General features: G+C 52.5%; 2 protein-coding genes across 4 annotated transcripts in view; both read left to right on the top strand.

Moving 5' to 3' along the window:
* GRIN2D (glutamate ionotropic receptor NMDA type subunit 2D) overlaps positions 1 to 7,154 on the top strand; it is a 38,280-nt gene extending 31,126 nt beyond the window's left edge. For all 3 annotated transcript variants that reach the window (XM_074316164.2, XM_074316163.2, XM_088800066.1), the window contains 3 exons: positions 4,062 to 4,249; positions 4,434 to 4,666; positions 4,844 to 7,154. In XM_074316164.2, coding sequence (XP_074172265.1) covers positions 4,062 to 4,249; positions 4,434 to 4,666; positions 4,844 to 6,178 — 1,756 coding nt within the window. In that variant the 3' untranslated portion in view covers positions 6,179 to 7,154. The remainder of the gene's footprint in view (positions 1 to 4,061; positions 4,250 to 4,433; positions 4,667 to 4,843) is intronic.
* A 1,083-nt stretch (positions 7,155 to 8,237) lies between these two features.
* On the top strand, positions 8,238 to 15,371 carry GRWD1 (glutamate rich WD repeat containing 1). The gene is made up of 7 exons (XM_019741541.3): positions 8,238 to 8,459; positions 8,645 to 8,762; positions 8,988 to 9,147; positions 12,529 to 12,742; positions 12,882 to 13,024; positions 13,162 to 13,359; positions 14,383 to 15,371. The coding sequence occupies exons 1-7, from the start codon at positions 8,273 to 8,275 to the stop codon at positions 14,698 to 14,700; spliced, it is 1,338 nt and encodes a 445-aa protein (XP_019597100.2). The 5' UTR covers positions 8,238 to 8,272; the 3' UTR covers positions 14,701 to 15,371.
* Positions 15,372 to 15,374: the final 3 nt, after the last annotated feature.

Genomic DNA, 15,374 nt, shown 5'->3' with positions numbered 1-15,374 from the left:
CAGACACGTGTGTGTGTAGAGCAGGACTCTCCAATGGCCCCTTCTGCAATGATGAAAATATTGTAGACCTGTGCAGTCCAATATGGTAGTCGCCAGAAATCACTTGAAATGTGGTTGGTCTAAGGAGCTGGATTTTTCATTTTAATTAAAATTTGAATTAAAATAGCCACATGTGGCTCATGGTGACCACCGAGGACAAGCAACCTCACAGGAAGAGAAAGGAAATGCATCTCTTCAAAAGAAATAAAGAAACACAGCTTCTCCTCCCAGCCAGTTCTGGAAGGCCATTCCATACGTCCACTCATATGGGAGGGGCAAAAAAAGAACCATCAAGTACCCTTTCCCTAAAGGAAGCATGTTTTATTTCTTTCAGATCAATTAAACCATGTACACATACACACATCTTTATACATTCCTTACTAAAAGTACACATTGTTCTCATCTTGCTTTTTTCCGTATATATACAATGGAAATCTTTTTTTCTTTAACTTTTATTTATTTTAAGTGTGTTTTTCCAGGAGCCATCAGCTCCAAGTCAAGTAGTTGTTTCAATCTAGTTGTGGAGGGCGCAGCTCACAGTGGCCCATGCGGGGATCAATCTGGCAGCCCTGGTGTTACGAGCATCACGCTCTAACCAACTGAGCTAACCGGCCGCCCCCTACAATGGAAATCTTTTGGCATCTTTTCCATATTAATGAAATCTTACCTTTCAGCTCCAGTGCCTCACAGAACACCTGCCTTAAACCAGCCTGAATTCATTTATTCAACCACTGTTTATTAAGCACCTGTTGTGTGCCATCTCTTGTTCTAGATCCTGTAGACACAGTGGTGAACCAGACAGACAAGGTCTGTTCCTTCATAGAACTTAAATTCCAGGGGATGGAGACAGACGACAAACTTAATAACCGAGAACATTTTATAATTACAAGGAGATAAGTGTTACGGGCAAAAATATGGCAGGGTGAATGAATTTGGGTGACCTGGCAGGAGACCACCGGTTGCAGCATTCAATAGGGTGCTTGGGAAGGTGTCTTTTGAGCAAACACTTGTAGGAGGTAAGGGCGCCAGCCAGGTGGCTATCTGGGAAAAGAATGTTCCACAGAGGGAACAGCCAGTGCAAAGGCCCTGAGGCAGGAGCGTGCTGGAGTGGTCCAGGGCCTTTGCACTGGCTGTTGCAATGCAAGTCATCCAAATGTACGAATGCCAGTGTGGCTGGAGCAGACAGTGTGGGAGGTGTGCGTGGGAGATGAGAACAGAGGAGTAAGGAGGGGTAAGGATGTTTGGTGGCATAGGGCCTGTAGCTTGAGGTAACCCTGGTTACTCTTAGTGAAGAGGGGATTCAGGGGAGGGTAGTGAGCTGAGGAGGGGCGGGAAGTGACTCAAACGTTAAGATCCCTTTAGTGACAAAGCAGAATAAACAGGAAAGTAAGGACGGATGCAGAGTGTTTTATTTTTCCCAAACCTACACCTAAACAAGACTGTAGGACATGGCTGAGTTTTACTAGAGGTTTAGGGACAATGGGGGTATAGGGAGCAGACAGAGGAGGGAGGGAGAGAGGAAGGGAGGCATTACATTCCAGAACTATGATTGAAAGTGAAGGCTCTTAGGTCCCCTCTTCCTGAAAGCCCCTCAAATCTTCCCACCACTGGAAGCCTTGGATTTGGGCTCTCTCTAAAATGCTTCTCAGGTCTCTCCCAGCCATACCCCTCCCTTCTGTCCCTCAAGGACCCCTGAAGACCCTCCTTTCATCTTATCTTCATCCCTAGTGCCTCCATCCCTCCTCTTCAGCCTCACTCTGGAAGCTTCAAGTTTTTCCCACTTAAACTTGGGAGCAATTCACCTTTCGCCCTCCAGGGCATTTTCCTAAACCAAGAGAGACCTAGAGAGATTACAATTTGCCTGCAAGGCAGCAGTGCCCGCAGGCAGTTGCAGCATTTTTCTTGACTGTCTGTATCTGTTTCCAGACATCAGCTGGGATCTCCCTGCTGGTCAGGATCTATATAAAATTAATTCAAATGCCATTCTCCAACTGTGGTATGGTGAATGCCCTCCCTCAATTTCTACTCATTCTCAGCAGCTTTCTTTGCCCCACCCCCATGATTTTGCTTCTGCTGGATCCATTCAATGTGGGGAATCCTCTCTGTGTGCCTCCCCCTTTGGGGTGCATGGACTAATTCTGTCCTTTAATGTCTCTGCAACCAACCACATATACAAGGCATTTAGGTGCACGTATGTGAGTGTGGACAAGGCTTTACTGAAGGTTTGGGGACGCAGAGGTATTTATATCAACAGGCAGGCAAACAACTCAAGACTTCAGGTGACATATTTTTGTCTGGAAGACACTTTGCCTTCTCTGCCACCCAGCATCCAGCCACATGCCTGGACCTCTCTTGCTTTCCCCCGACCTGCGCTGTACAATACTATTTAAGTTTATTAAAATTAAATAAAATTTGAAGTTCCATCCCTTCACCACACTGGCACATTTCATGAGTTCAAGAGCCACGTGTCGCTGGTGGCTGCCATGTTGGACAATGCAGATAGAAATTTCCATGATGGCAGAATGTTCTTTTGGACGATGCTGGACTTGACAAAAACAGATACTTCCCTCTAAGAGCTAGTCTGGTGTCTGCAGTTAAGATGACCAAAATTTCACCCCATACAGATGTCATTAAAAAAATACATATGGAATTATATGCTATATGGGATCCCTGGACTAGTTTTTAAATTATTATTAATACACCCTGGACATCTTCACATGTCAGATCATAAACATTTATCTTATTTCATAGACTAGTTACATAGTGTTCTGTTGTGTGGATTCATTTATTCACTCATTCATTCTGCAAATTTTTTTTAAGGTTTTATTGGGGAAGGGGAACAGGACTTTATTGGGGAACAATATGTATTTCCAGGACTTTCTATTGGGGAACAGTAGTGTGTTTTTCCCAGGACTCATCAGCTCCATCCAAGTCAAGTTGTTGTCCTTTCAATCGTAGTTGTGGAGGGCGCAGCTCAGCTCTAGGTCCAGTCACCATTGTTAGTTGCAGGGGGCGCAGCCCACCATCCCTTGCAGGAGTCGAACCGGCAACCTTGTGGTTGAGCGCGCGCGCTCCAACCAACTGAGCCATCTGGGAGCTCAGCGGCAGCTCATTCACTTCATTCTAGTTGCTGAGGGCGCAGCTCACTGGCCCGGTTGGGAATCGAACCGGCAGCCCTGTTGCCCAGAGCTCGCACTCTAACCAACTGAGCCACCCATCCACCCCTATTCTGCAAATCTTTACGACCACCTTGTATCTGCAGAACCTGTCCTGGGTCATCGCCTGGAACTAGACGGACTCAGACCCTGCCCTCATGGGGTTCACAGTCTACTGGAAGTGGTTGAACCAAACAATCACAGAAATAAATGTAAAATGGCAGCAATTGTAGAGGAAGTGACATGCGGCAAGTGCCACCATGTAATCCATCTGTGAGAATTTATTCCAAATCCTGGCCCATCTTCCCACCAAGTTTTAGAAATAAGGGCCTCATGGGAGAATGCAAGCAAATTAAGATGGTGTGTCTGGGCCTGCGTTTCCCGGTCTGAATAATGGAGATAATAGTTTCTACCTCATAGGAATGTTGTGAGGATTAAATCACTATTATAGTAGGGGGACACTGCCTGGCACAATTTAAGTGATCATTAGCATTATTATCGTATGTTTCCCTTTCTGAGCCTCAGACCTTGTCTTTAAAATGGAGAAGTATATAGGACTCCTTTAGAGGGCTCCAGAGAGGATTAAACTAGTAATTATTTCATTAACCATCACAGCCAACATTTATCCAGCACTTTCTCTGTGCCAAGCGCTATCTAACCTTTGCAACAACCCAAAGGGAAGTATAACTGTTATCCCCATTTTACGGATGTTGAAACTGGGGCACAAAGAGGTGCAGTGGCTTGCTCAAGAGTTCACCACTAGTTAACAACTGGAGCAGTTGGAGGATAGGGGTGACAGGGGTTTTGGGCTGGGCCATGAGGGCATCTGGGTGTGACTGACAATGCTCTTCTTGCACCGGGTCCCAGGAAGCTGGACGCCTTCATCTATGATGCGGCTGTGCTTAACTACATGGCCCGCAAGGATGAGGGCTGCAAGCTCGTCACCATCGGCTCTGGCAAGGTCTTTGCCACCACAGGCTATGGCATCGCCCTGCACAAGGGCTCCCGCTGGAAACGGCCCATCGACCTGGCACTGCTGCAGTTCCTGGGGGATGGTGCGGCTGCAGGGGTGGGGGAGGGGGGAGGGGGGAGCCCTGAGTCCCGGGGAAGGAAGGGATGTGGACCAGGACACCACGGTCTGAGGGAGGAGGCGGCTGGGGGCCTAGACTCCTATATCAGAGAAGAGGGTCTTCGAGGGGTGCCCGCAGAAGGTGACCTCTAATTCCCGCCTTTCCCCAGATGAAATCGAGATGCTGGAGCGTCTGTGGCTCTCTGGGATCTGCCACAACGACAAAATCGAGGTGATGAGCAGCAAGCTGGACATCGACAACATGGCTGGTGTCTTCTACATGCTTCTGGTAGCCATGGGCCTCTCCCTGCTGGTCTTCGCCTGGGAGCACCTGGTGTACTGGCGCCTGCGGCACTGCCTGGGGCCCACCCACCGCATGGACTTCCTGCTGGCCTTCTCCAGGGTACCAGAGAGACAGGGAGGAAAGGGTGGGATGGGGAAAAACAAGCAGGGAGGGGTGCCTAGGGATGCAAGGGGCCCGGGTCGAGGTGCGGAAGAAGAGGGAGGGAAAGAGGGACGCGAAAGGCAGGTGGTCCCGGGCCTCGCGCGCTGACCCCCGTCTCTCCCGCGGCCCCCGCAGGGCATGTACAGCTGCTGCAGCGCCGAGGCCGCCCCGCCGCCCACCAAGAACCCGCCGCCGCCACAGCCACTGCCAAGCCCAGCGTACCCGGCGGCGCGGCCAGCGCCCGGCCCCGCGCCCTTCATGCCCCGTGAGCGCGCCGCCGTGGACCGCTGGCGCCGCGCCAAAGCCGCGGGGCCATCCGGGGGCGCGGGCCTGGCTGATGGCTTCCACCGCTACTATGGCCCCATCGAGCCGCAGGGCCTGGGCGTGGGGGAGGCACGCGCGGCGCCCCGGGGCGCGGCCGCTCGCCCGCTGTCCCCGCCCGCCGCACAACCCCCGCAGAAGCCGCCGCCCTCCTACTTCGCCATCGTGCGCGACAAAGAGCCGACCGAGCCCTCAGCCGGTGCCTTCTCCGGCTTCCCGTCGCCGCCCGCGCCCCCTGCAGCCGCGGCCACCGCCGTCGGGCCGCCGCTCTGCCGCCTGGCCTTCGAGGACGAGAGCCCGCCGGCGCCCGCACGCTGGCCCCGCTCCGACCCGGAGAGCCAGCCCCTTCTGGGGACCGGTACCGGCGGTGCGGGAGGCGCGGGAGGCGGGGCCCAGGCTGCGCCCCCACCGTGCCGCGCCGCGCCGCCCCCCTGCCCGTACCTCGACCTCGAGCCGTCGCCGTCGGACTCGGAGGACTCGGAGAGCCTGGGCGGCGCGTCGCTGGGCGGCCTGGAGCCCTGGTGGTTCGCCGACTTTCCCTATCCATACGCGGAGCGCCTGGGGCCGCCGCCCGGCCGCTACTGGTCGGTCGACAAGCTCGGGGGCTGGCGCGCCGGCAGCTGGGACTACCTGCCCCCGCGCAGCGGCCCGGCAGCCTGGCACTGCCGGCACTGCGCAAGCCTGGAGCTGCTGCCGCCGCCGCGCCACCTCAGCTACTCGCACGACGGCCTGGACGGCGGCTGGTGGGCGCCCCCGCCTCCGCCCCCTCCTTGGGCCGCTGGGCCCCCGCCCCGGCGCCGAGCCCGCTGCGGTTGCCCTCGACCGCATCCGCATCCGCACCGCCCTCGAGCCTCGCACCGCGCTCCCGCTGCCCCCGCTCCTCACCACCATCGGCACCGGCGCGCCGCCGGGGCCTGGGACCTCCCGCCGCCCGCGCCCACCTCGCGCTCGCTGGAGGACCTCAGCTCCTGTCCCCGCGCCGCCTCCGCGCGCCGGCTCACCGGGCCCTCCCGCCACGCGCGCAGGTGCCCGCACGCCGCGCACTGGGGGCCGCCGCTGCCCCCCGCGTCCCACCGGAGACACCGGGGCGGGGACCTGGGGACCCGCCGGGGCTCGGCACACTTCTCCAGCCTCGAGTCCGAGGTATGACGCGGCCCCTGGAGCCCCACCGCCCCCTCGGTCAGCGCAGGCCACGGCCCGAGGGGGCACGCGCAGCGGACAGGACCTTCGTGGGGTGGGAAGGAAAAACGTGAAACACGCCGGACCCCGCCTGGAGCAGTGTCCTGCGCCCCCTCGCTTTGGGGGCACCGCGAGCCGGACGGGATTTTGTACCCCAAATCTCACCCAGCCTGAAAGCGAGGGGGCGGGGATCTCGGAGCCCACTGGACTTTTTTTAAAACCCGACAAGGGCTTTTTAACGTCACCAGATAGGGCGGGAGGTGGGGGGGGTCACACCTCACCCCCACGCCCGGGGCCGTGGCCCCCACATCACTGTGCAGCTCCCCGGCCCCAGCCACGCCCCCGGGGAAGCCTGTTTTTAACCTTTCACCCATCTGGACTCAAAACTGTGACACGCGTTCGCCAAACTGTGACCCTAGACCTTGGCCCCGCCATACAAAAATCCCTGACCCCAGACTGTGACTTCTGATCCCTACAAATGGTCATCCGACCCCAGACTGTGACCCCTGACCCCATACTGTGACCCGAACCCCAGACTTTACACCGACTAGACTGACCCTTGACGTCAAACTGGGACACCACCTCCTCCTTTTCCACCTTTGGTTGCTTTTCCCAATTTTGACCTAGGACACGCCCCCCAACGGAAGCCCCGCCTCCCCCGCCCCAACCTCCAGGGGCCAGAACTTCCCACCCTGTCGCACCTCACTACCAGCCCCAGGTGCCACCAAACACATCCTCTCCAACTCCAACCCTTATTTATGACCCCTCAGAAATGACCCAGCAGACCCCTCCCCCCAAAGCCTCCTCTTCCCAGATCTCCAGCAGGGTCTGGAGCTGGGTCGTGGAGGGGAGGGTCTGGGAATCCACACTCACCACCAAACTCCCTTCCCACTTTCCTGTTCCACATTGCAGTGTTTGGAATAAACCATGTTTTTATGCCTCGTCAGTCCAAGTGTGAGCTCCGTGTCTGTCTCTTAGCCCCCCCCCCAAAAAAAAAAAACTCGGGAGGAAATTGAAACTGAGAAAAGTCCCACAGAGAAAGAGGGCAGAAAGAGAACTAGAGCGAGAACAGAGACCCTGGGGGGAGGTGGGAGACAAAAACCCAGAAAGAGGCGGTGAGAAAGAACTCTAAGAAGAGAGAGGCTGAGAAGGGTGGGGGTGGACAGAGACCTAGAGATACGGGGGACAGAGAACTCAAGAAAGATCCAGGATTAAAACATTGTAGGATCAAGTCTAGGGTCCCATTTCTATGGCTACAGGCAACGAGGCTTGCTAGACTCCTAATAGCCTGTTCATGCAAGCGAAGAGTGTGTCTATTATATTACAGCCAATCCACATATTTTGAATATCGTTAATCTCACCAATGAGAATCTATTTCTAACATTTCATTATGCCAATTAGCCAAACCTCTGGTGTTGATGGGCCATGAAGACAGTTGAAGCACTTGTAATAGCTGCCTCCAGAGGGTAGACTTTCTGATTAAGTGCTCGCTGACCACGGCTGCAATGTGAAGTCCTGGTTAGGCAATTGACTCCCCGTAGAGGGTAGCCTGAACCGACAAACTTACGCATAATGTCATCCTGTTTACACAAAGCATTTTGAAGTAAATTAAAGCCATCATCAAAAGATGAAACAGGCTTTATGGGTCCTCAGGGAGCAGAAACCCACGCTCCTTGCCAGTAAGAGCTCTTATTTGTATACGTGAATAATCAATTAAATGGAAAGAAACGCTGGGAATCAAATGTGGAATATAGAGTTGAGGCTCGGAACTCCTCTAGTTGATGGGGAACACAGGCCTCCCATAGAACTACAACTCCCAGGAGGCCTTGCCACAGCTCCGCGCGGAGGGGGCAGTTTCTCTGTATGCGCCGCAGGCTTAGGTATCTAAACCAGGACGCCGTTACCTTAGTTCTCCTTCCCCCCCACCTTTCCCCACCGCCCTCTCTAATTGGTGAACTAGAAGGTTTCCAGGGTAACCGCGCAGCCGAGCTGATGGGGGAGAAAGATGGAACGCAACCCGGAAGTGACGCTATTAACTCGCGCCGGTGGTGCAAGGCTTCGAAAATGGCGGCGCGCGATCTTCGGCGGCGCACGTGTGAAACCGAGGAACCTATGGAGGCCGAGTCCCGCGATACAGGGTCCGAGGGCCCGGCCCAGGTCTACCTTCCCGGCCGGGGACCGCCGCTGCGTGAAGGAGAGGAGCTGGTCATGGACGAGGAGGCCTACGTGCTGTACCACCGAGCTCAGACTGGTAGGGTTGGGCGCCCAGATTCCTGGGACCTGACGAAGGAAGGGACTGGAATCCTGGGTCCTGAGGGGCTCAGGTCCTGAGCCTTTAACTTAAGAGGCGTTCTGAAAGAGGAGTGACATCACACTGGAGGGGGCTGAGATCCAGCTGTCCCATCCCAATTTTCCATCTCCTCCTTCCCTCCCCAGGCGCCCCCTGTCTCAGCTTTGACATAGTCCGGGATCACCTGGGAGACAATCGGACAGAGCTTCCTCTTACATTTTACCTGTGTGCTGGGACCCAGGCGGAGAGCGCCCAGAGCAACAGGTGAGTGAGACCTGAGGTTTTCCCAGGACCAGGAGTCCAAGTCCCCAGCCTCTTACAACCTCAAGATCTAGGAGTCTGAACCTCTCCAGCTCCCTCTTCCCCAGCACCCAGGAAGTAGGGCTTCCAGCTTCTGCCTCCCTCAGATCCAGAAATTGGGGTTTCCAGCCTCCCTTCTTCCTAAGGATCCTGGCATCCAGCGCCTTAGTCACATCACACTTTCCCCAGGTTAATGATGCTACGGATGCACAATCTGCATGGGACGAAGCCCCCACCATCAGAGGGCAGCGATGAAGAGGAGGAGGAAGATGAAGAGGATGAAGAGGATCGGAAGCCTCAGCTGGAGCTGGCCATGGTACCCCACTATGGTGGCATCAACCGAGTTCGGGTGGGTAACTAGAGTCCGGGGAACCTGTTCTGCATTCTCCCTACATTCACACTGCCAACCCCCACTCGCCATGTCCATACCGGCACCTCTTCATGACCTTCAGCTTTTGCGAAGACACCGGGTACATAATTTTATATATTAGTTGTCACTAGGTGTTATGGGGATTTTTTTTTTTCATGTTTTATACTTTTCATTTCCATTTCCTTTTGAAGATTAGCTAATGATAGTACATTAACACAGCTGCATTTAGGGATCGATCCTAATCAGCTTCAAGTTTGAAAAGAAATCAGATCAACTTTACCATCCTTTCCTTTATCAAACAAAATTCCACTTACGGCATTCACTAAAAAAATACTTGTCTAGGAAGAAATGGCTTTACATCATCCATCCTGATAGTTTCAAACAAAGAACAAACTTAACTAGCATAGTGAAATGTCAATATTCATCTCTGTAAAGGATTTTTAATTTTTCATAGTTTTAAATTTGCCTACTATATAAATAATGTATACAGAAGCTTTTTTGTAAACTGAAGAGTCTTATATAATTCTTTGATTCCTTAATGAAGGATATATACACTCTCAAATACTGTCTTCTACCAAAATTTCATTGAAGTTAAAAATTGGTGGGAGGGGGGAAGTAGAACTTAAGACTTAATTTCAACTATAGATACCAACTGAAGTTCTCTAACCCATTTGAAATAGTAGTTTTTTTCTGTTAACTAGTTATGTATGTATGATCCAGGTACAGGAAGAAGCAAGTTAGTAAATCAGTTTTCACCTAAAAAAAAAAAAAAAGTATGCCTTTTCTCTGCCCTTGGGCAGTTCTAATTTCCAGTCAGCCAGCCAGCTTCTGAATCTGCTATAAGCACATATGTGATCCACTGCTTGTCATTTTCCATGAAGACTTTACATGGACTAGAGAAAGGAATAGATAGAGCATTCAACTAAGATCACTAAATTGGCTATAGTGTTTCACATAACCAGTGTTTCTCACTTAGCTTATATGCATTATCATCGAGCCACCAAGAATCCGCTGAAAACCATACTATACCTAATATAAATGTATATTCCTTCTAGAACAATTGTTTTTTACATTGTAAACTATTTAGGCTATTTTATCATAAGGGACAGGTCCTTTAAAAAAAATCATAATAATGTAGTTTATTTCATAACAGCCAAAACTGTGTTAGACAAATCTCATTCAAGTGTGCTTAGCCCTGATAAAAATTCTTACAGATTTAGAGAAGACATAATTGTACTCTGCGGTTCTTGTAAGAGTGGTTCCTGTGGAAATGGTGGATAGCGTCACTGATCTGCAGCCACTATCTGTCATAGAATCTGTATGATAACCCATAGCCTCATTAGGAAAACTTAGAAGCACACTTCATAAATGAATGGTATATTCGACCTCACAGTGCTATGTGACATAATGCTAACTCCTAAGAGAGTACATGTCTTGTGCCTGAGTCAACACTGTTAAAAAAGGAAAATTTACAATACTCAAAGCAAAATGTAACTAATATGTTTTTGATGAAACAAATGAAAAAGGGTCATTAAAATTCTATATTACAGTATCTTTTCTAAATCCGTATTCTAGACCCTTACAAAGCAATGAATGATTTCCTTGTAATAAGCCTTAATTCATGTTACAGAACTCTCTTTCCTGTCATAGGAATGTTGATATTTCCTTTAGTTTTGGTTACACCACACTAAAAGGATAGCCAATGTTGGTTGATTCTGTCACTTCAAATATTTTGTTTTGTTCTTCTGTCCTTCTGTGAAACGGTGAGAGTTACAAAACTTACCTGATGTGAGGATAAAATGGAATAACATACAGTTATTCTAGGTGCTTATAGTGTGAAATACATGTTTTCTGTTATTCCTTAGGAACTGTCCTGGGCTGTCGGGTTACTTTTGTGTATCAGGCTAATAGCACCTGCTGAGAAGGTTGATGTGTGAATTCAATGAGATGACATGTGAACAGCACTTAGAGCAGTGCTTGGTCCATAGTTCTTGTTACCTGTTCCTTTAAAGTATTACCATGTTTCAGGTACTGTTCTAGACCCTGGGGATTTAACAGGGAGCAAAAGGTCTCTGGCTCCATGAAACTTACATGTTAGTGGGAGAAGGAACAAGAAGAAAGTAAGTAAATGTGTACCATGTCAAAGGTGCTAAGTGTTGTAGAGAAAAATAAAGCCAGGTAAGGGAGTTAAGGTATTCCTGGGTGGGACTGCTATTTTAAATAGCATGGTCAGGGAAGTACTCACTGATAAGGTGCCATCTGAACAGAGACCCACAGAAAGTGAGGGAGTAAGCCAAGGATATCTATGGGGAAAGATTTGCAGGCAAGGGAAACAGGTGCAAAGGTCCTGGGGTGAACTTGCCATGTTTGAGGAGTTTTGAAGGAAGTTGGGGACACCAGTGCATCTAAACCAGAATGGGCAGTGGGGAGAGATGAGATTTTACGGGTGGGCACGGACGAGACAGGCTGTTTAGGGCCTTGTAATCCATTATAAGGACCTGGCCTTTACTTGGAGAGAAGTTGGGAGCCATTAGAGAGTTTAGAGCAGAGGGAAGATGGGATCTGACTTGCATTTTAAAGGGATCCCTCTGGCTGCTGTGTTGAGAATAGGCTGCAGGGAGATCAGGGCGGGACAGTCTTACAGTAATTCAGGGGAAGGATGACATCAGTAGTAACCTGCGTGACAACACTAGAAGTAGTGAGAAGAGATTGGAAGTCGTGTGTTTTCAGTGGAACGAGCAGCATAGGTGAAGGGTGTGAGGGAGAAGAGGTAAGTCGAGAATAAGTCTTGCCGTTGGGGGCCTGATTGGGAATACCATGGAGGAGGAAGAGGTTGCAATCAACAATTAGGAGCTTGGCTTTGGTCTTGTGAAGTTTGAATGGTCAGTGTTATATGAACTGGGAATTCAAGAGAGAGGTCAGGGCTAGGGACTACTGGAAACCCTGAGGCTGAATGGGATCTCCTAGAGAGCAAATACACAGAGCCAGAGAGACCTGAGACCTGAAGCCTGTGACTCTCCAAGATGTACAGGGTTTCAGAGACCACGAGTTTGAACACACTCCCTGGGGCTGGTGGGAATTACAACCTCGATTCCCAGGAGTCTTGACGGAGAAGTGTGGTTTTCCCACCATCACTATCTCTTCCACAGAAGGGGCAGTTGTCCCAGGCACCAAGAAGGGGTCTTGCAGGCTGTGATCCTTTCCCAGAGGTTTCTGGTGGTTGTAGTCCCAGCCCTGGGAAAGGAGGTTCTGAGGAACTGCCTAGTTCTGGTTCTCAGGGATGCTATAATAGCAGCTATGGTCACCACCCTGAGCCTGCTGTCCCTCTCACCTCCCTTCCCCTTCTTCCTCCCCCTGCAGGTGTCATGGCTGGGTGAGGAGCCCGTGGCTGGGGTGTGGTCGGAGAAGGGCCAGGTGGAGATATATGCACTGCGGCGGCTTCTGCAGGTAGTAGATGACCCTCAGGCCCTGGCAACCTTCCTCCGGGATGAGCAGACCCGTGTGAAGCCCATCTTCACCTTCGCTGGCCACATGGGCGAGGGCTTTGCTCTTGACTGGTCTCCCCGTGTGTGTGGTGAGTCTTGGGGGTGAATACTTAGTCCTGGGGGATGGGAGGGAGCAAAGTCTGCAGCAGGTGTGGGTGCTAAGACTCCAGGTTGGGGAGTGAGCTATGACCAGCTGGGACCAGCTAGTTTCCTGACTCCCTTCCCCAGGGCGCCTGCTGACCGGTGACTGTCAGAAGAACATCCACCTCTGGACGCCTACGGACGGTGGCTCCTGGCATGTGGACCAGCGGCCATTTGTGGGCCACACACGCTCTGTGGAAGATCTGCAGTGGTCCCCGACCGAGGACACAGTGAGGGAGGGCTGGGAGCCTGGACCCCTGGGTCTTGGGGGAGGAGGGAGCTGGAGGCAAGTCCCAGTGACGGGCCCGCTGGTCTCTGGGGTGGGGTGGGGGAAACCCCGGGGTCACTCAGACTCTGCCTGGTCCAGGTATTCGCCTCCTGCTCAGCTGATGCCTCCATTCGCATCTGGGACATCCGGGCAGCCCCCAGCAAGGCCTGCATGCTCACCACTGCCACTGCCCATGATGGGGACGTCAACGTCATCAGCTGGAGCCGCCGGGAGCCCTTCCTGCTCAGTGGCGGGGATGATGGGGCTCTCAAGGTCTGGGACCTGCGGCAGTTCAAGGTACTTGCCCAGCTGGGCACCTGGGGCTGGAGAAGCTTCTGCTCCCAGCAGCCACTAGGAATTGTGGGTTCTCCCTCTTAGATAGTTTTGTGCACAGAGCTGGAAGGCCCTCTGAATTGGGGTCCAGACCCTTCAGGGTACAGATTAGGAAACAAGTTCAGTAAGAGGAAGGCTTGTAAGTACGGAGTCGCTCGCTGTACCAGCTGGAAAGCTGACAAGACACTGGGCAGCAGCAGAGACTACAACCCCCACCTGCCTACGGGGGAGCCATGGATTTTACAGTATCAGCTGATAGATGGAGCCCAGCTCACTCACTGCAGGAGAGGAAACTGAGGCACAGAAAGGACAGGAGCAGACAGACATTATGGCCTTGCTACGAGTTGACTTTGTAGAGCTGAGAGGGGCTCTGGGCAGGAGAAATTGCTTCTGGCATGCCTCTGGACAAAGATATCACTTCATATCACTCTGTGCCTTCCCAGGGCCACCATGGTATAATCTTTTCTCTCCTCCAGTGTAATGGGTTCTCTAGAATCAGCCCTGGAGAAGCTTCTAGGAATGGATTCCAGCCCCCAAGGCAGGTGTGTGGTCAGGTCACATGGCCAAGTGGATTGACCATTGGAATTTGAAGCCACTTCTCTAAATTAGAGACTCCATCCTCCGCAGCGTCTTTGCTTAGGAAAATGCCTTTGTTCTTTGCATCGGCTGCCTCTGGAGCCTGGGAGCCATCCTTCTGCCCCCTTTCAGGCCATAGAATCAGCAGGGAGAGCACTTAGAGAACCACCCCCTCCCTAGGAGGGGCTTCTTTGCAAGTGAAACCACAGTTCCCAGCAGCGCCTGGGACATGTATGCCTTTGTTACCAGCTGTACTTTGCCATCTGTCCCTTCAGAGAATTTGGGCTTGTGGGGGCTCATGGGTGGAGCCCTGGTTGAATTCTAAGGCTGGAGAGAGGTGGGGACTCTGCCTGGGTCACCCCAGGAGTCAAGCGGAGGTGCTCAGAGGCCCTGACTCCCATCTTTCCACAGTCTGGCTCCCCAGTGGCCACCTTCAAGCAGCATGTGGCCCCCGTGACCTCCGTTGAGTGGCACCCCCAGGACAGTGGGGTCTTCGCAGCCTCGGGTGCAGACAACCAGATCACACAGTGGGACCTGGCAGTGGAGCGGGACCCTGAGGCAGGCGACGTGGAGACCGACCCTGGGCTTGCGGCCCTCCCCCAGCAGCTATTGTTTGTGCACCAGGGCGAGACAGACCTGAAGGAGCTGCACTGGCACCCTCAGTGCCCCGGGGTCCTGGTCAGCACCGCCCTGTCCGGCTTCACTGTCTTCCGCACCATTAGTGTCTGAGACGGCCCAGCAGCATCTGTCTGGCCTTGCACTTGGTTCTGAAGTTGAAGTTGGTTTCCCTGAAGGTACTCATTCAGATCTCAGCAGATCTGACCACCACCAGTCACCCTCCAAAGGAAGGACTTCGTTTGGCCCATTGGCCACCATGATGGATTCTGTTTGACTTACTATTCTTTGAAAGGACTTGGTTTGGTCCAGTGACCCCTCTCACCAAAGGATATGGTTTGACCCATGACCCTCTAAAGCCACTGGCTTTGACTCCAGTGACCCTCCCACCCAGGGACTTGGTTCAGCCCAGTGACCCTCCCCACCACCTGTGAGGACTCTTGGCCCATTTTTCATGTGGGCCTGGTGTGGCCCATGGTGCCGTGGATATTTTGTCAGCTGTGGCACTTTGACCCTTTATTCCCTCTGCCTCAAGACCCAGTTTTGACCCTTGGTCCCCCCTAGGGAATGCAAGTACTTTACATGGCTAGACCAAATTTGAGAGGTGGGTTCCTCCAGCAGAAGTAGGTTTTGCCCCTTGTCTTCCTGCCAACTGGGTTTAGCCAAGACTTCCCAGTGGGGGGCAGCGTGGGCCTTCTCCCCTCCTCCCTGTGCTGTGATAGGCGCTGTGGGTGGCGGGAAGTTGGGGGCTCCTGACAGACAGTAAAAGACCAGGATAGGCCTGCTGT

The sequence above is a fragment of the Rhinolophus sinicus genome, chromosome 8, assembly GCF_057876585.1.
Source record: "Rhinolophus sinicus isolate RSI-liver-muscle chromosome 8, RSI-T2T, whole genome shotgun sequence".
Lineage (NCBI taxonomy): Eukaryota > Metazoa > Chordata > Mammalia > Chiroptera > Rhinolophidae > Rhinolophus > Rhinolophus sinicus.
This window is presented reverse-complemented; position numbering and strand designations above follow the sequence as displayed.

Coding starts and splice junctions, on each gene's coding strand:
- GRWD1 (XM_019741541.3), top strand. CDS start 8,273: ATGGCGGCGCGCGATCTTCGGCGGCGCACGTGTGAAACCGAGGAACCT. Junction 13,025..13,161: donor GGTCCCCGACCGAGGACACA/GTGAGGGAGGGC, acceptor TGCCTGGTCCAG/GTATTCGCCTCCTGCTCAGC. Junction 13,360..14,382: donor GGGACCTGCGGCAGTTCAAG/GTACTTGCCCAG, acceptor ATCTTTCCACAG/TCTGGCTCCCCAGTGGCCAC.